The sequence below is a fragment of the Mauremys mutica genome, chromosome 17 (genome assembly GCF_020497125.1).
Source record: "Mauremys mutica isolate MM-2020 ecotype Southern chromosome 17, ASM2049712v1, whole genome shotgun sequence".
Taxonomy (NCBI): Eukaryota; Metazoa; Chordata; order Testudines; family Geoemydidae; genus Mauremys; species Mauremys mutica.
The window spans coordinates 13,646,120-13,664,453 of record NC_059088.1 but is presented as its reverse complement, the minus strand read 5'-3'; the positions used below and the strand labels follow the sequence as shown (position 1 = coordinate 13,664,453).

At 65.5% G+C, this 18,334-nt stretch overlaps 1 protein-coding gene across 1 annotated transcript in view; it reads right to left on the bottom strand.

Moving 5' to 3' along the window:
* Positions 1-2,660: 2,660 nt before the first annotated feature.
* The window catches only part of LOC123352002, a 51,097-nt gene continuing 35,423 nt past the window's right edge, over positions 2,661-18,334 (bottom strand). The window contains exons 7-9 of the mRNA XM_044991686.1: positions 5,727-5,757; positions 4,268-4,311; positions 2,661-3,990 (exon numbers count right to left, since the gene is read on the bottom strand). Of these exons, the coding sequence (XP_044847621.1) occupies positions 3,925-3,990; positions 4,268-4,311; positions 5,727-5,757 (141 nt within the window). The 3' untranslated portion in view covers positions 2,661-3,924. The remainder of the gene's footprint in view (positions 3,991-4,267; positions 4,312-5,726; positions 5,758-18,334) is intronic.

The window sequence follows — 18,334 nt, the reverse complement described above, 5'->3', positions numbered from 1 at the left end:
GCAGTGTGTCAGACACTTTAACCTGACTGGTGGCAGCGCAAAGGAGACCTACCCTAAGGGTTAGGGTGGGGGAAGAATACATGCGGGTCCCCATCTTTGAACCCAAAAGCTCAAAGTGGGGGTGAGATCCCATGACAGTCCCCCTGGGGTGGGGCCAGGACCCAGAGCGCCTTAAAGGGCGGCTCCAAACGTCCCCCTTTCACTGCAGGTGCAGGGGGTTGTTCAGCACCGTCTGAGTCCTTCACTTTCCTCTCTCTGGCTCAGCAGGGCCGGGCACGATCCGGGCATGGAGGGGAGATGGGCAGGGTGGGGGAGGGGCTCTCCCCTGGCAGGCAGGACCGGCCCCAATGCCCCAGCCCGGCACTAGGGGGCGCTGGGCCACAGGGGAATAGGAAGGTCACTAATTGCTCAGGAGATCTCAGCCCAGACCTGCGCTCAGCCTGGGGCACAGACACTAGGGGGCGATGGTGCCCGGGGCACGGGGGTGGGTGGAACAGACAATCCTGCCTGGAACCTCAGCCCCGTTCCATGCAGAGGGGCCTTCCCTGGACCCGCGTCCACGTTCCCCCCCCCCCCCGTGGGCAGAGACAGAATTACAGCGAGGGGCGGCCTGGCCTGGGCTGCGGGTTCCTTAGCACTGGGGGGCTGCGGGCTGGGCCCAGGCCAGCGCTGACCCCTAGGGGTTGGGTTTCACCCTGGCGGGGCCTGTGCCCCTTTCCCGCCCCTGGGGAATCGCTAGCTGCAAAGTGGCCAGAAAGAAAAAGGGTCGGACCAAGAATTTGGGGGCACATCGTTTCAACGGCAAAACTGAGCCCCACCCCCATCACTGTCCCTGGTTCTGTCCATCGGCCCCTCTCCTGGCCTGGTCTCCACCTCCCAGCTCAGCCCTTCCCACCCCCATCAGCAGCTGTTCTGGACCTGCCCCAGATCCCCTGGGCATGCTCAGGAGCGCAGGAAACCTGGATGAGGAGTGTTTCTAGCAGGACATGCCAGACAGCCCTGCCTACAGAGCGGGGAAGGAGAGCGACGCAATGGGGTCAGAACAACGTGCTCTGTGCTAACCACTAGACTCCTCCCAGCACTAGGAATAGAACCCAGGAGTCCTGGCTACTAGTCCCCTGCTCTAACCACTCCTCTCCCCACAGGGGCAGATACACACACACACCCCTCCAGCTGGGGGTGTGATCGCTGCTCTTCAGCCCCTCTTTCCCACCGTGGGTCGTTCTGTGTCCCCAGCAGGAATCCTGCGCTCCGGGGATATCGCCAGCCCCTCGGACAGTCATGGAGACGATTATAGCAGCCTGGGGGGCTATTCTAACTGAGCCCGGCCGAGGTCCCTGCGAGCCGTGGTCCCCTCTGCGCTGCCAGGACCCTGAACCTGAGGAGACTCCACCATCGACGCCCCAACCGGCCTGTGTTCACCCTCCTCTAGGAGCCGGGAAAACCCCTGAACCAAGCTCACGCCCACTGCTCGGCCCCAGCGGGTGCAGAGCCCGGCTGCAGTCCAGACCCGCTTAGGGCTGGGAATCGCTGCTGTCACATGCCGGGTTCTTCTATCTTTGATTTGAGCCGGGAATTTCCTGCCTGTCTCCAGTTTAGGATTTGAAATCTCCCTTGTCCCACTCTCCTTTGCCCCTGGGAATTGCTGATCACATCTCACCTTTAACTCCGAGTTAACCAAAGTTTTTTCTCTAGGTGTTGGGACCTTCCCCTGTGGTGTTATCTGGACTGGTGATCTGCTAGGTCACTCCAATCCTTGCCTGTGGGAGCCGGCCAGCCCTGCTCTGCTGTGAGACCCCCACTCCTGGGCTGTTCACACACAGCCTCTGCCATGTCAGCTGCTCCTTGGAGTGTGCGACCGAATGACACTAGCCAACATCTCCGGTCCCAGACACAAACCTAGGAACCTCCATCTTGCAGTGCCCAGTTATGGCCACTGGATGCTGCAAGCTTATATGAGTTTGTCAATTTATCAAATAAATTGATATGTGCCAGGCTCGTTATCCCAAGGGGAGTGTGACGGGGCAGCCCCGCCCCGCACTAGCCCCAGCGATGTCGGACCAGTAGCTCTGACAGAGGAAGTCCCGCCCTGTTTGTACTGGGCATGCTCCAAGTGCTCTGGCAGTAAGGAGGGAATTCAGTTCATTCTGGGCTGGCAGCTGCAGGGGAAGGATCTAATTGTGGAGCACCAGCCATCACTCTTGAAGCTGCTGGGAATGGTGGCTTCTACAGGCCAGCACAAACCCCTACTCTGGGAGGAACCAGGGGAGGTGATGGACCCGGAGAGCTGCGGAGAACCTTGGGATTTGTGGGAGACCTCAACTCCCAAGCCAGTAGGAAGTGAGCGGGGGGTGATGGACTGGAACCTGGCCCTGGTGAGCCTCAGTGTGTTTTGGTAGGATCCCCCCCCAGCTGAGGCAGTAGTAAGGTCCTACTGCCCTGTAAGAAGGGCTGCTTCTATAGACTCTGCCCTGCAACCCAGGCTGCCTCTATGGACTCTGGCCACTAGGCCATGCTGCCCTGCGACCCAGGCTGCCTTTATGGACTCTGGCCATTAGGCCGTGCTGCCTGGTAACAAGGGGCGTAAGCCCCCACATTGAGTATCTGACACACTTCAAACCAAACACACGGCTTCAGGTAGAACAAACAAATTTGTGATTATAAGTCGAAGCAGAACAAGTCAGATTTGGGGGTCAAATGAAATTAAAGCAAAACGCGCTCTAAGCTGATCTTGACACTTTCAATGTCCTTACAAACTGAGATGCTTCTCCCCACAGGCTGGCTGGGTGCTCTGCAGCCAGGCTCTCCCCTTTGATCAGCGCTTCAGTCCCTTGGTGCTGGTGTCTGTCGATGTAGGCGGAAGAGAGAGGAAGAGCCTGGCAAACGACTCCCCCTTTTATCATGTCCCTTCTTCCCTCTTGGCTTTGCCCCTCCCCCATTCAGAGTCAGGTGAGCATCACCTCATTGCCGTCCCAAACTGCCCCAAGGAAGGGGGGTGACTCCTTCGAGGGTCTGACAGATTCTTTTGCTGCTGCCTAGGCCAGTGTCCTTTGCTCCTGTGAGGCTGGGCTGGGTTTGTCCCATCCATGCCCTGATGAGGTGTGAACTGCCCCTCTGCTTTTTTTTCTTTTTCCCCTGGGGCTTATTTTAAGCCATAAAAACACATTCTCAGCCTCATAACTATATACATGAAATTATAACATTACTGTAACAGTTACTATAAAATCACTAGAACAACAATGCTCAGTTCGTCATGAGCCTTCCGAAGACACTCGACATGACAAACTTTGCATTAGACACCACATGATCATATTAAAAGGATGAACATGGGGGTGCAGGGTGTTCCCACGAGGTACAGAACGTCACAGGTATTTCCACTTTTTTCTATATCAACTTTATAAAAAACAAAATTACCCAATCCCTACATTTCGGAGCTATTTATTCCCAGTTGAGTTCTTCAGTGGAGTGACGGCCATGTCACCCCAGCTGGGGGTCTGGCCCATTCATTCCAATGGAGCTATGGCCAATTGACCCCAGCATAGGTGCCAAATCCATAGGTGGTCTGGGGCTGGAGCACCCATTGGGAAAAAATGATGGGTGCTGAGCACCCACCAGCAACCCCCCATCAGTGCTTCCTCCTCCCACCCGCCACAATCAGCTGTTCCGTGGTGCAGAAGGCTGGGGGAGGGGGAGAGGAGCGAGGATGCAGCACACTCAGGGGTGGGAAGAGGTGAGGCAAGGGCGAGGCAGGGGTGTGGCCTTGAGGAGGGGCAGAGCCAGGGGTCAAGCACCCCCCAACATAATGGAAAGTCGGCGCTTGTGGACCCCCACTGGGATCTGGCCCCGTTGAGCGATGGCTTCTCTGTGTGTTTAAGGTCCCGGCCGTGCAGAGGGGTCCCTGGCTGGTCGGGATTTCGGCAGAGCTCAGTAGGAACCAGCTCGGATACAGTCCAACTGGCTGTAAATATCCTGGGTCCGTCCTTGGAGTTCCTGTAGCCCAAACAGAGAGCCAGTGAGATCTCTGCTCAACGGGCCCAGGGTCGGCGGGGTGGGTGCTGCCAGGACCGGACACTCTGTGGCTGGGGGAATCTCCCCTGAGCCGGTAGCAGGACGGGGTCTCACACACACACACTCGGGCAGTGCTGGTTCCACCCAGCAGGGGGCAGGGATTTGCACTACGGGGGATGGGGAGGTTGCAGCCGCGCACACACCCCCACCAGCAGGGGGCAGCGGGGCCCCGGGGGAGGGTAACAGACCCTGCACTCACCTCATAGGGTGACTCCGTCTCTGGCCCGAGGGAAAACTCAGCACCTCGTGGAAAAGGGAAAATAGTTTCTGTTATTAGATTTGGGTCCCCTGAAATCACCAGCCCCCTGAATCCCCCCAAGTGTCTCCCACCAGCCCCCTCAAACCACCAGCCGCCCACCCCTTATAGCCTTTGGTTTTATCTAAAGTGAATGCCAGTGAGGTGACATTACAGCAGTGAGGGGCTGCGCAGGCGGCTGCCATCTCCCTTCAGCAGAGTCACCTCGGCCTGGTTTAGATCCAGCGTCACCGGGACACAGGGAGACCCAGGCCAGTAACACAGACAGTGGCAGGAACAAGGTCCCGCCTCTGCTCAATTGTATAAAGTCACCAGCTGAGTGATGACTGTCACCGCGTGTCCAACTCCTAGATCGATCCATGCACCAGCGAGAGCTACACACGGACTCGCAGCCTCCCACACAGTGGGCAACGGGTGCCCCACGTTTAGCTGCAAATGTGACACTGTTTGCCCTGCACCATTTGTGGCAAACCCATCCGGCAGCTACTGAGTTAGAGCAGGGGGGCTGGCAGCCAGGACTCCTGGGCTCTCTCCCAGCCCTGGGAGGGGAGTGGGCTCTAGTGATTAGAGGGGGGTGGGGGCTGGGAGCATTGTGCAGGAGGTCAGACTAGATGATCATAATGGTCCCTTCTGACCTTAAAGTCTATGAGCCAGGACTTCTGGGTTCTCCTCATTGTACAGATGGGGAAACTGAGGCACAGAGCCACATCATGAGCTGAGTAGGGAGTTTAGTGCTGGGAATCAAACCCCGATCTCCTGAGGCCCAATTCGGCACCGGAAGTGCCCGGCCAGCCTGCCCCTCGCTGCCATCTCTGTCACTCTGCTGCTTCCAGGCTTCCTGTGTTACTGTGACCAATCTGCCAAGGAGCCCGTGTCCTGGATCACTTGGACGGGGGCCTGTCTGTCCATCCCATGCCGCTATCAATCCTGCCTCCTGAACCCCAGAAGGCCAAATAACCCGACCATCAACTCCCTGGCCTGGTACCCAAACCCTGGGTACGACCCTGAGAAGAAAGATTTCAGTGGCATCGTCCTGTATAAACACAACGCTGCCATCAGCCCGGCCTTTGCAGGGCGCGTGAGGTTCCTGGGGGACCTGGAGGGAGATTGCAGCCTGCAGCTACCTGACCTGCAGGCCAGCGAGAACAGCTCGTATGGGCTGAGACCAATCGCCTTGAACCCCAGGCAGAAGCAGGAGGAGAGAAAGTGGATGACTAGGATCAGTGTGAATGTGACGGGTAAGAGGGAAAGTCCTGGGCTTCCTTGTAGGAACAGACTAAAGACTCATAGCCCCTCCCACCCTATCCCCCACTCTAACCACTAGACCCCGCTCTCCTCCCAGAGCCAGGGATAGGACCCAGGAATCCTGGGCCCCGTGTACACAGAGGAATGAGTCACTCACCTGTGGTACTTTTCCCATGTTCATCGGCTGGCTGTAGATGTGGGATTGCCCGGTGCCATGGAAAGAGAGAACATTAGGGGGGCTGGGGATGGCGTGAGACATTTGGTTGCTAGCGCTGGGTCGGCTGCAGCGCCGTGGCTGGGGATTGGACAGGCTGCGTCGGTCAACAGCGCAGAACCCCCGTGGGTCAGTGCCTGGGGGGACCCCTGGGCTAAAGCTCCCCTGACCAGACATGAGTCATGGATTTGGGGAATGGGGCCTTTCCCCTCTAGGGGGCACTGGCTCCAAGCCAGACCCAGAGCAAGGAACTAGCTGGCTCGGGGGTGGGACAGGGGAGGGGGCACAGGGCCTTTCCCTTGTAGAGCAGTGGTCCCCAAACTGTGGGGCGCAGCACCCTGGGAGGGCCTGGGGGAACTCTCGGGGTGGCATGGCAGGGCTAGAGCCAGCCCCCATGGGGGGTGGGGAGGGAGAGCCACCGAGCCCCGCTCTGCCCCAGCCCCAGCTCTGGCCTCAGTCCCAGCCTCGGCTCCAACCTCTGCTCTAGGGGTATTGGCTGCAATCCAGGCCCTGCCCTGCCGGCAGGGGCGGCTCTAGGTTTTTTGCCGCCCCAAGCAAAAAATTTTTTGGCTGCCCCCCCCCGGGCCCAAGACATGAGCCCCCCCGCCCACCAGTACCCCCCACTCACACCCCCTGTTGCCCCAGCACTGGCCTCCCCCCCAAATGTGGGATCCGCTACCAGCACACTGCAGCCGAGCCCTGGCCCAGCTGCGACTCTGTCCCCATGCGGGTGGAGCTGCTGGGCGGCGCGGAGCGGGAGTACTTCCAGGTGGCGGCGCGGCTACGGGGTGGCGCAAAGAACACGGCCCCCTCCATGGGCTTCACAGCACTGCTGGTGGCCAAGGTGGATCAGTTCGCGCTCACCGCCCTCACCCTCGATATGCTGGCTGCCGAGGACCTGGAGAGCCCCCTGGACCTGCTGCTCTTCAGCCTCACGGTGCCCTGGCCCAGCCCTGGCAGGAGGGAAGGCGAGGATCTCCGGCTGCGGGGCTACCTGCTCAGCACCGACGAACCCAGTCGGCCGCTCACCTCCTCACACACTCCAGGAGCCCCTCGCCACCATCGCAGCCCGGGCTCGGCTCCAGGGGACCCCGTTTCCCTCCCTCCCCGGCTCCTCACACACACTGGGTAGGGCCGCCCAGAGGATTCAGGGCAAAGCAATTTTGGGGGCCCCTTCCATAAAAAAAAGTTGCAATACTATAGTAACATGTATTTGGAAATGTAAAAAATAACTAGTGAAAATTAATTTGTAATAATTTGAAAATACACCAAATACATTATTTAAAAACATTAAATGCTTTACTGGTCTGTCTACATTTGCAATTACAAAATGGGCTGTTGCTGGGTGATGGTTGGTGCCAATGGGCTGTCACTGCCTGGAGGTGGTGCTGCTGTTGCCCAGGGCTGGGTGGGGAGCTGGGCTCTGGGGGGTGCCCGGCTCACAGGGGCTGGGCTCAGGACTGTGAGGAGATGGGGTTGGAGGTTGTCTGGCTCAGAGGGGCTCGCCTCAGAGCGGGGGGTCTGGGGTGGGGGGATGGAGCCGGAGGGTGCCCAGCTCAGAGCAGCTGGGCTCAGAGCTGGGGGTCAGGGCAGTGGGGGATGGGGTCAGGGGTGTCCGGATCAGAGGGGCTGGGCTCAGAGCTAGGGGTCAGGGCTGTGAGGGGAAGGGGGGCAGGGGGGGTCACTGGAAAAGAGGGGCTGGGCTCGGAGCTGGGGGTCAGGGCTGTGAGGGGAATGGGGTGAGGGGGGTGTCTGGATCAGAGGGGCTGGGCTCGGAGCTGGGGGTCAGGGCTGTGAGGGGAATGGGGTCAGGGGGGTACCCAGCTCAGAGGGGCGCCCAGCTCAGAGGGGCTGGGCTCAGAGCTGGGGGTCAGGGCAGTGGGGGATGGGGTCAGGGGTGCCCAGCTCAGAGGGGCTGGGCTCAGAGCTGGGGGTCAGTGCAGTGGGGGATGGGGTCAGGGGTGCCCAGCTCAGAGGGGCTGGGCTCAGAGCTGGGGGTCAGGGCAGTGGGGGGGAATGGGGTCAGGGGGGTGTCCGGATCAGAGGGGCTGGGCTCGGAGCTGGGAGTCAGGGCTGTGGGGGGAATGGGGTGAGGGGGGTGTCTGGATCAGAGGGGCTGGGCTCAGAGCTGGGGGTCAGGGCTGTGGGGGGAATGGGGTGAGGGGGGTGTCTGGATCAGAGGGGCTGGGCTCAGAGCTGGTGGGGGGAATGGGGTGAGGGGGGTGCCCAGCTCAGAGGGGCTGGGCTCAGAGCTGGGGGTCAGGGCAGTGGGGGATGGGGTCAGGGGTGCCCAGCTCAGAGGAGCTGGGCTCAGAGCAGGGAGTCAGGGCTGTGGGGGGAATGGGGTGAGGGGGGTGTTTGGATCAGAGGGGCTGGGCTCGGAGCTGGGGGTCAGGGCTGTGGGGGGAATGGGGTGAGGGGGGTGTCTGGATCAGAGGGGCTGGGCTCAGAGCTGGGGGTCAGGGCTGTGAGGGGGATGGGGCTGTGGGGGTGCCCAGGTCCTAGGGGCTGGGCTTGGAGCTGGGGGTCAGGGCTGTGAGGGGGATGGGGCTGTGGGGGTGCCCAGGTCCTAGGGGCTGGGCTTGGAGCTGGGGGTCAGGGCTGTGGGGGGAATGGGGTGAGGGGGGTGTCTGGATCAGAGGGGCTGGGCTCAGAGCTGGGGGTCAGGGCTGTGGGGGGAATGGGGTGAGGGGGGTGCCCAGCTCAGAGGGGCTGGGCTCAGAGCTGGGGGTCAGGGATGTGGGGGGAATGGGGTCGGGGGGTGTCCGGATCAGAGGGGCTGGGCTCGGAGCTGGGAGTCAGGGCTGTGGGGGGAATGGGGTGAGGGGGGTGTCTGGATCAGAGGGGCTGGGCTCGGAGCTGGGAGTCAGGGCTGTGGGTGGAATGGGGTGAGGGGGGTGTCTGGATCAGAGGGGCTGGGCTCAGAGCTGGGGGTCAGGGCTGTGAGGGGGATGGGGCTGTGGGGGTGCCCAGGTCCTAGGGGCTGGGCTTGGAGCTGGGGGTCAGGGCTGTGAGGGTGATGGGGCTGTGGGGGTGCCCAGGTCCTAGGGGCTGGGCTTGGAGCTGGGGGTCAGGGCTGTGGGGGGAACGGGGTGAGGGGGGTGTCTGGATCAGAGGGGCTGGGCTCAGAGCTGGGGGTCAGGGCTGTGGGGGGAATGGGGTGAGGGGGGTGCCCAGCTCAGAGGGGCTGGGCTCAGAGCTGGGAGTCAGGGCTGTGGGGGGAATGGGGTGAGGGGGGTGCCCAGCTCAGAGGAGCTGGGCTCGGAGCTGGGGGTCAGGGCTGTGGGGGGAATGGGTTGAGGGGGGTGCCCAGCTCAGAGGGGCTGGGCTCAGAGCTGGGGGTCAGGGCAGTGGGGGATGGGGTCAGGGGTGCCCAGCTCAGAGGAGCTGGGCTCAGAGCTGGGAGTCAGGGCTCTGGGGGGAATGGTGTGAGGGGGGTGCCCAGCTCAGAGGGGCTGGGCTCAGAGCTGGGGGTCAGGGCAGTGGGGGATGGGGTCAGGGGTGCCCAGCTCAGAGGAGCTGGGCTCAGAGCTGGGAGTCAGGGCTCTGGGGGGAATGGTGTGAGGGGGGTGTCTGGATCAGAGGGGCTGGGCTCAGAGCTGGGGGTCAGGGCTGTGGGGGGAATGGGGTCAGGGGGGTGTCCGGATCAGAGGTGCTGGGCTCGGAGCTGGGTGTCAGGGCTGTGGGGGGAATGGGGTGAGGGGGGTGTCTGGATCAGAGGGGCTGGGCTCAGAGCTGGGGGTCAGGGCTGTGGGGGGAATGGGGTCAGGGGGGTGTCCGGATCAGAGGGGCTGGGCTCGGAGCTGGGAGTCAGGGCTGTGGGGGGAATGGGGTGAGGGGGGTGCCCAGCTCAAAGGGGCTGGGCTCAGAGCTGGGGGTCAGGGCTGTGAGGGGGATGGGACTGTGGGGGTGCCCAGGTCCTAGGGGCTGGGCTTGGAGCTGGGGGTCAGGGCTAGGGGGGAATGGGGTGAGGGGGGTGTCTGGATCAGAGGGGCTGGGCTCAGAGCTGGGGGTCAGGGCTGTGGGGGGAATGGGGTCAGGGGGGTGTCCGGATCAGAGGGGCTGGGCTCGGAGCTGGGAGTCAGGGCTGTGGGGGGAATGGGGTGAGGGGGGTGTCTGGATCAGAGGGGCTGGGCTCAGAGCTGGGGGTCAGGGCTGTGAGGGGGATGGGACTGTGGGGGTGCCCAGGTCCTAGGGGCTGGGCTTGGAGCTGGGGGTCAGGGCTGGGGGGGGACCGGGGTGAGGGGGGTGTCAGGATCAGAGGGGCTGGGCTCAGAGCTGGGGGTCAGGGCTGTGGGGGGAATGGGGGGAGGGGGGTGCCCAGGTCAGAGGGGCTGGGCTCAGAGCTGGGGGTCAGGGCTGTGGGGGGAATGGGGTCAGAGGGGTGTCCGGATCAGAGGGGCTGGGCTCAGAGCTGGGAGTCAGGGCTGTGGGGTGAATGGGGTGAGGGGGGTGCCCAGCTCAGAGGAGCTGGGCTCGGAGCTGGGGGTCAGGGCTGTGGGGGGAATGGGTTGAGGGGGGTGTCTGGATCAGAGGGGCTGGGCTCATAGCTGGGGGTCAGGGCTGTGGGGGGAATGGGGTGAGGTTGGTGCCCAGCTCAGAGGGGCTGGGCTCAGAGCTGGGGGTCAGGGCAGTGGGGGATGGGGTCAGGGGTGCCCAGCTCAGAGGAGCTGGGCTCAGAGCTGGGAGTCAGGGCTCTGGGGGGAATGGGGTGAGGGGGGTGTCTGGATCAGAGGGGCTGGGCTCAGAGCTGGGGGTCAGGGCTCTGGAGAGAATGGGGTGAGGGGGGTGTCCGGATCAGAGGGGCTGGGCTCGGAGCTGGGCGTCAGGGCTGTGGGGGGAATGGGGTGAGGGGGGTGTCCGGATCAGAGGGGCTGGGCTCAGAGCTGGGGGTCAGGGCTGTGAGGGGGTTGGGGCTGTGGGGGTGCCCAGGTCCTAGGGGCTGGGCTTGGAGCTGGGGGTCAGGGCTGTGGGGGGAATGGGGAGAGGGGGGTGCCCAGCTCAAAGGGGCTGGGCTCAGAGCTGGGGGTCAGGGCGGTGGAGGGAATGGGGTCAGGGGGGTGTCTGGATCAGAGGGGCTGGGCTCAGAGCTGGGGGTCAGGGCTGTGAGGGGGATGGGGCTGTGGGGGTGCCCAGGTCCTAGGGGCTGGGCTTGGAGCTGGGGGTCTGGGCTGTGAGGGGGATGGGGCTGTGGGGGTGCCCAGGTCCTAGGGGCGGGGCTTGGAGCTGGGGGTCAGGGCTGTGGGGGGAACGGGGTGAGGGGGGTGTCTGGATCAGAGGGGCTGGGCTCAGAGCTGGGGGTCAGGGCTGTGGGGGGAATGGGGTCAGGGGGGTGTCCGGATCAGAGGGGCTGGGCTTGGAGCTGGGGGTCAGGGCTGTGGGGGCAACGGGGTGAGGGGGGTGTCTGGATCAAGGGGCGGGGCTCAGAGCTGGGGGTCAGGGCTGTGGGGGGAATGGGGTGAGGGGGGTGTCTGGATCAGAGGGGCTGGGCTCAGAGCTGGGGGTCAGGGCTGTGGGGGGAATGGGGTGAGGCAGGTGTCCGGATCAGAGGGGCTGGGCTCGGAGCTGGGAGTCAGGGCTGTGGGGGGAATGGGGTGAGGGGGGTGTCTGGATCAGAGGGGCTGGGCTCAGAGCTGGGGGTCAGGGCTCTGGGGGGAATAGGGTCAGGGGGGTGTCCGGATCAGAGGGGCTGGGCTCGGAGCTGGGAGTCAGGGCTGTGGGGGGAATGGGGTGAGGGGGGTGTGTGGATCAGAGAGGCTGGGCTCAGAGCTGGGGGTCAGGGCTGTGAGGGGGATGGGGCTGTGGGGGTGCCCAGGTCCTAGGGGCTGGGCTTGGAGCTGGGGGTCAGGGCTGTGAGGGGGATTGGGCTGTGGGGTGCCCAGGTCCTAGGGGCTGGGCTTGGAGCTGGGGGTCAGGGCGGTGGGGGGAATGGGGTGAGGGGGGTGTCTGGATCAGAGGGGCTAGGCTCAGAGCTGGGGGTTAGGGCTAGGGGGGAATGGGGTGAGGGGGGTGTCTGGATCAGAGGGGCTGGGCTCAGAGCTGGGGGTCAGGGCTGTGGGGGGAATGGGGTCAGGGCGGTGTCCGGATCAGAGGGGCTGGGCTCGGAGCTGGGAGTCAGGGCTGTGGGGGGAATGGGGTCAGGGGGGTTTCTGGATCAGAGGGGCTGGGCTCAGAGCTGGGGGTCAGGGCTGTGAGGGGGATGGGGCTGTGGGGGTGCCCAGGTCCTAGGGGCTGGGCTTGGAGCTGGGGGTCTGGGCTGTGAGGGGGATGGGGCTGTGGGGGTGCCCAGGTCCTAGGGGCGGGGCTTGGAGCTGGGGGTCAGGGCTGTGGGGGGAACGGGGTGAGTGGGGTGTCTGGATCAGAGGGGCTGGGCTCAGAGCTGGGGTCAGGGCTGTGGGGGGAATGGGGTGAGGGGGGTGCCCAGCTCAGAGGGGCTGGGCTCAGAGCTGGGGGTCAGGGCTGTGGGGGGAATGGGGTCAGGGGGGTGTCCGGATCAGAGGGGCTGGGCTCGGAGCTGGGTGTCAGGGCTGTGGGGGGAATGGGGTGAGGGGGGTGTCTGGATCAGAGGGGCTGGGCTCAGAGATGGGGGTCAGGGCTGTGAGGGGGATGGGGCTGTGGGGGTGCCCAGGTCCTAGGGGCTGGGCTTGGAGCTGGGGGTCAGGGCTGTGGGGGGAATGGGGTGAGGGGGGTGTCTGGATCAGAGGGTCTGGGCTCAGAGCTGGGGGTCAGGGCTGTGGGGGGAATGGGGTCAGGGGGGTGTCCGGATCAGAGGGGCTGGGCTTGGAGCTGGGGGTCAGGGCTGTGGGGGCAACGGGGTGAGGGGGGTGTCTGGATCAAGGGGCGGGGCTCAGAGCTGGGGGTCAGGGCTGTGGGGGGAATGGGGTGAGGGGGGTGTCTGGATCAGAGGGGCTGGGCTCAGAGCTGGGGGTCAGGGCTGTGGGGGGAATGGGGTGAGGCAGGTGTCCGGATCAGAGGGGCTGGGCTCGGAGCTGGGAGTCAGGGCTGTGGGGGGAATGGGGTGAGGGGGGTGTCTGGATCAGAGGGGCTGGGCTCAGAGCTGGGGGTCAGGGCTGTGGGGGGAATAGGGTCAGGGGGGCGTCCGGATCAGAGGGGCTGGGCTTGGAGCTGGGAGTCAGGGCTGTGGGGGGAATGGGGTGAGGGGGGTGTGTGGATCAGAGGGGCTGGGCTCAGAGCTGGGGGTCAGGGCTGTGAGGGGGATGGGGCTGTGGGGGTGCCCAGGTCCTAGGGGCTGGGCTTGGAGCTGGGGGTCAGGGCTGTGAGGGGGATTGGGCTGTGGGGTGCCCAGGTCCTAGGGGCTGGGCTTGGAGCTGGGGGTCAGGGCTGTGGGGGGAATGGGGTGAGGGGGGTGTCCGGATCAGAGGGGCTGGGCTCAGAGCTGGGGGTCAGGGCTATGTGGGAAATGGGTGAGGGGGGTGTCTGGATCAGAGGGGCTGGGCTCAGAGCTGGGGGTCAGGGCTGTGGGGGGAATGGGGTCAGGGGGGTGTCCGGATCAGAGGGGATGGGCTCGGAGCTGGGAGTCAGGGCTGTGGGGGGAATGGGGAGAGGGGGGTGTCTAGGTCCTAGGGGCTGGGCTTGGAGCTGGGGGTCAGGGCTGTGAGGGGGATGGGGCTGTGGGGGTGCCCAGGTCCTAGGGGCTGGGCTCAGAGCTGGGGGTCAGGGCTGTGGGGGGAATGGGGTGAGGGGGGTGTCTGGATCAGAGGGGCTGGGCTCAGAGCTGGGGGTCAGGGCTGTGAGGGGGATGGGGCTTTGGGGGTGCCCAGGTCCTAGGGGCTGGGCTTGGAGCTGGGGGTCAGGGCTGTGAGGGGGATGAGGCTGTGGGGGTGCCCAGGTCCTAGGGGCTGGGCTTGGAGCTGGGGGTCAGGGCTGTGGGGGGAATGGGGTGAGGGGGTGTCTGGATCAGAGGGGCTGGGCTCAGAGCTGGTGGTCAGGGCTGTGGGGGGAATGGGGTGAGGGGGGTGTCTGGATCAGAGGGGCTGGGCTCAGAGCTGGGGGTCAGGGCTGTGGGGGGAATGGGGTCAGGGGGGCGTCCGGATCAGAGGGGCTGGGCTCGGAGCTGGGAGTCAGGGCTGTGGGGGGAATGGGGTGAGGGGGGTGTCTGGATCTGAGGGGCTGGGCTCAGAGCTGGGGGTCAGGGCTGTGAGGGGGATGGGGCTGTGGGGCTGCCCAGGTCCTAGGGGCTGGGCTCGGAGCTGGGGGTCAGGGCTGTGGGGGGAATGGGGTGAGGGTGGTGTCTGGATCAAGGGGCTGGGCTCAGAGCTGGGGGTCAGGGGTGTGGGGGGAATGGGGTGAGGGGGGTGTCTGGATCAGAGGGGCTGGGCTCAGAGCTGGGGGTCAGGGCTGTGGGGGAAATGGGGTCAGGGGGGTGTCCGGATCAGAGGGGCTGGGCTCAGAGCTGGGAGTCAGGGCTGTGGGAGGAATGGGGTGAGGGGGGTGTCCGGATCAGAGGGGCTGGGCTCGGAGCTGGGAGTCAGGGCTGTGGGGGGAATGGGGTGAGGGGGGTGTCTGGATCAGAGGGGCTGGGCTCAGAGCTGGGGGTCAGGGCTGTGAGGGGGATGTGGCTGTGGGGGTGCCCAGGTCCTAGGGGCTGGGCTTGGAGCTGGGGGTCAGGGCTATGGGGGGGATGGGGCTGTGGGGGTGACTAGGTCCTAGGGGCTGGGCTTGGAGCTGGGGGTCAGGGCTGTGGGGGGAACGGGGTGAGGGGGGTGTCTGGATAAGAGGGGCTGGGCTCAGAGCTGGGGGTCAGGGCTGTGGGGGGAATGGGGTGAGGGGGGTGCCCAGCTCAGAGGAGCTGGGCTCAGAGCTGGGAGTCAGGGCTCTGGGGGGAATGGTGTGAGGGGGGTGTCTGGATCAGAGGGGCTGGGCTCAGAGCTGGGGGTCAGGGCTGTGAGGGGGATGGGGCTGTGGGGGTGCCCAGGTCCTAGGGGCTGGGCTTGGAGCTGGGGGTCAGGGCTGTGAGGGGGATGGGGCTGTGGGGGTGCCCAGGTCCTAGGGGCTGGGCTTGGAGCTGGGGGTCAGGGCTGTGGGGGGAATGGGGTGAGGGGGGTGTCTGGATCAGAGGGGCTGGGCTCAGAGCTGGGGGTCAGGGCTGTGGGGGGAATGGGGTGAGGGGGGTGCCCAGCTCAAAGGGGCTGGGCTCAGAGCTGGGGGTTAGGGCTGTGGAGGGAATGGGGTCAGGGGGGTGTCCGGATCAGAGGGGCTGGGCTCGGAGCTGGGCGTCAGGGCTGTGGGGGGAATGGGGTGAGGGGGGTGTCCAGATCAGAGGGGCTGGGCTCAGAGCTGGGGGTCAGGGCTGTGAAGGGGATGGGGCTGTGGGGGTGCCCAGGTCCTAGGGGCTGGGCTTGGAGCTGGGGGTCAGGGCTGTGAGGGGGATGGGGCTGTGGGGGTGTCTGGATCAGAGGGGCTGGGCTCAGAGCTGGGGGTCAGGGCTGTGGGGGGAATGGGGTCGGGGGTGTCTGTAACAGAGGGCCACGGCTCAGAGCTGGGGGTCAGGGCTGTGGGGGGAATGGGGTCAGGGGGGTGTCTGGATCAGAGGGGCTGGGCTCAGAGCTGGGGGTCAGGGCTGTGGGGGGAATGGGGTGAGGGGGGTGTCTGGATCAGAGGGGCTGGGCTCAGAGCTGGGGGTCAGGGCTGTGAGGGGGATGGGGCTGTGGGGTTGCCCAGGTCCTAGGGGCTGGGCTTGGAGCTGGGAGTCAGGGCTGTGGGGGGAATGGGTTCAGGGGGGTGTCCGGATCAGAGGGGCTGGGCTCAGAGCTGGGGGTCAGGGCTGTGAGGGGGATGGGGCGGGGGGTTGCCCAGGTCCTAGGGGCTGGGCTTGGAGCTGGGGGTCAGGGCTGTGAGGGGGATGGGGCTGTGGGGGTGCCCAGGTCCTAGAGGCTGGGCTTGGAGCTGGGGGTCAGGGCTGTGGGGGAATGGGGTGCGGGGGTGTCTGGATCAGAGGGGCTGGGCTCAGAGCTGGGGGTCAGGGCTGTGGGGGGAATGGGGTGAGGGGGGTGCCCAGCTCAAAGGGGCTGGGCTCAGAGCTGGGGGTTAGGGCTGTGGAGGGAATGGGGTCAGGGGGGTGTCCGGATCAGAGGGGCTGGGCTCGGAGCTGGGAGTCAGGGCTGTGAGGGGGATGGGGCTGTGGGGGTGCCCAGGTCCTAGGGGCTGGGCTAGGAGCTGGGGGTCAGGGCTGTGAGGGGGATGGGGCTGTGGGGGTGCCCAGGTCCTAGAGGCTGGGCTTGGAGCTGGGGGTCAGGGCTGTGGGGGGAATGGGGTGAGGGGGTGTCTGGATCAGAGGGGCTGGGCTCAGAGCTGGGGGTCAGGGCTGTGGGGGGAATGGGGTGAGGGGGGTGTCTGGATCAGAGGGGCTGGGCTCAGAGCTGGGGGTCAGGGCTGTGAGGGGGATGGGGCTGTGGGGTTGCCCAGGTCCTAGGGGCTGGGCTTGGAGCTGGGAGTCAGGGCTGTGGGGGGAATGGGGTCAGGGGGGTGACCGGATCAGAGGGGCTGGGCTCAGAGCTGGGGGTCATGGCGGAGAGGGGGATGGGGCCGGGGGTTGCCCAGGTCCTAGGGGCTGGGCTTGGAGCTGGGGGTCAGGGCTGTGAGGGGGATGGGGCTGTGGGGGTGCCCAGGTCCTAGAGGCTGGGCTTGGAGCTGGGGGTCAGGGCTGTGGGGGGAATGGGGTGAGGGGGTGTCTGGATCAGAGGGGCTGGGCTCAGAGCTGGGGGTCAGGGCTGTGGGGGGAATGGGGTGAGGGGGGTGCCCAGCTCAAAGGGGCTGGGCTCAGAGCTGGGGGTTAGGGCTGTGGAGGGAATGGGGTCAGGGGGGTGTCCGGATCAGAGGGGCTGGGCTCGGAGCTGGGCGTCAGGGCTGTGGGGGGAATGGGGTGAGGGGGGTGTCCGGATCAGAGGGGCTGGGCTCAGAGCTGGGGGTCAGGGCTGTGAGGGGGATGGGGCTGTGGGGGTGCCCAGGTCCTAGGGGCTGGGCTTGGAGCTGGGGGTCAGGGCTGTGAGGGGGATGGGGCTGTGGGGGTGCCCAGGTCCTAGAGGCTGGGCTTGGAGCTGGGGGTCAGGGCTGTGGGGGGAATGGGGTGAGGGGGTGTCTGGATCAGAGGGGCTGGGCTCAGAGCTGGGGGTCAGGGCTGTGGGGGGAATGGGGGGAGGGGGGTGCCCAGCTCAAAGGGGCTGGGCTCAGAGCTGGGGGAGAGGGCTGTGGGGGGAATAGGGTCAGGGGGGTGTCCGGATCAGAGGGGCTGGGCTCGGAGCTGGGCGTCAGGGCTGTGGGGGATGGGGCCAGGGGGGTGTCCGGATCAGAGGGGCTGGGCTCGGAGCTGGGCGTCAGGGCTGTGGGGGGAATGGGGTGAGGGGGGTGTCCGGATCAGAGGGGCTGGGCTCAGAGCTGGGGGTCAGGGCTGTGAGGGGGATGGGGCTGTGGGGGTGCCCAGGTCCTAGGGGCTGGGCTTGGAGCTGGGGGTCAGGGCTGTGAGGGGGATGGGGCTGTGGGGGTGTCTGGATCAGAGGGGCTGGGCTTGGAGCTGGGGGTCAGGGCTGTGAGGGGGATGGGGCTGTGGGGGTGCCCAGGTCCTAGAGGCTGGGCTCGGAGCTGGGCGTCAGGGCTGTGGGGGGAATGGGGTGAGGGGGGTGTCCGGATCAGAGGGGCTGGGCTTGGAGCTGGGGGTCAGGGCTGGGCCTGGGGGGTAATGGGGTCAGGGGGTGCCTGACAACCACCTCCCTGAGACCCCCCCCAATCAACCCCCCTTCCCTGGCCCCTGACCGCCCCCCCACAGAACCTGTGCCCCCTCCCTGCCCCCGGGACTCCCTGCCCCTTAGCCACCCCGGCTGCTCACCCCCGGGTCACCGCGCGGCAGCCGCATGGCTCCGGAGGGGGCTGAGCTCTTCCCCGCTCAGAGCCGCGTGCGGAGGGGGCGGAGCTGCGAGCTCCAGGCTGAGCTCAGCTCCCTCCGCGCGGCCCGGAGCTCCCAGCCCCGCCCCCTGACCACGCGGCTCTGAGCGGGGTGGGGCTCAGCCCCGCCCCCCCCAGCCAAGCTGCTGCCGGGCTGTTTAGGACCCGGGGAAGGAGCGGAGGAGGAGCGGCCCGTCCCCTGCAGCCAGGCGGGGCCGCGCTACTGGTAAGGGCCACCCCTCCCCCAAGCGGAGCCGGTAGCGCGGCCCTGCCCGGCTGCAGGGGACGGGCCGCTCCTCGGCTCGCAGCGGCCGGATTTTGCCGCCCTAGGCAGCAGCTTGTTTTGCTGGTGCCTAGAGCCGCCCCTGCCCTGAGGGACACACACACGGAGCAGGTCTCATGTCCTCCACCAGAGGGCACCAGGGACACAGACAAACACTCGCACATGGATCAAGCTCACCCTTGGGGACATTCTCCTAATCCTGTTCTATGGCGGGGGGGTAAACTGAGGGACAGAGCTCATCTAAAGTCACTCAGTGAGTCAGCAGCAGAGCTGGGACCAGAACTCAGGAGTCCTGGCTTCCAGCCCCCCCCTTCTCTAATCCACTAGACCCCACACCCCTCCCTGAGCCAGGCATTGAACCCAAGTGTCC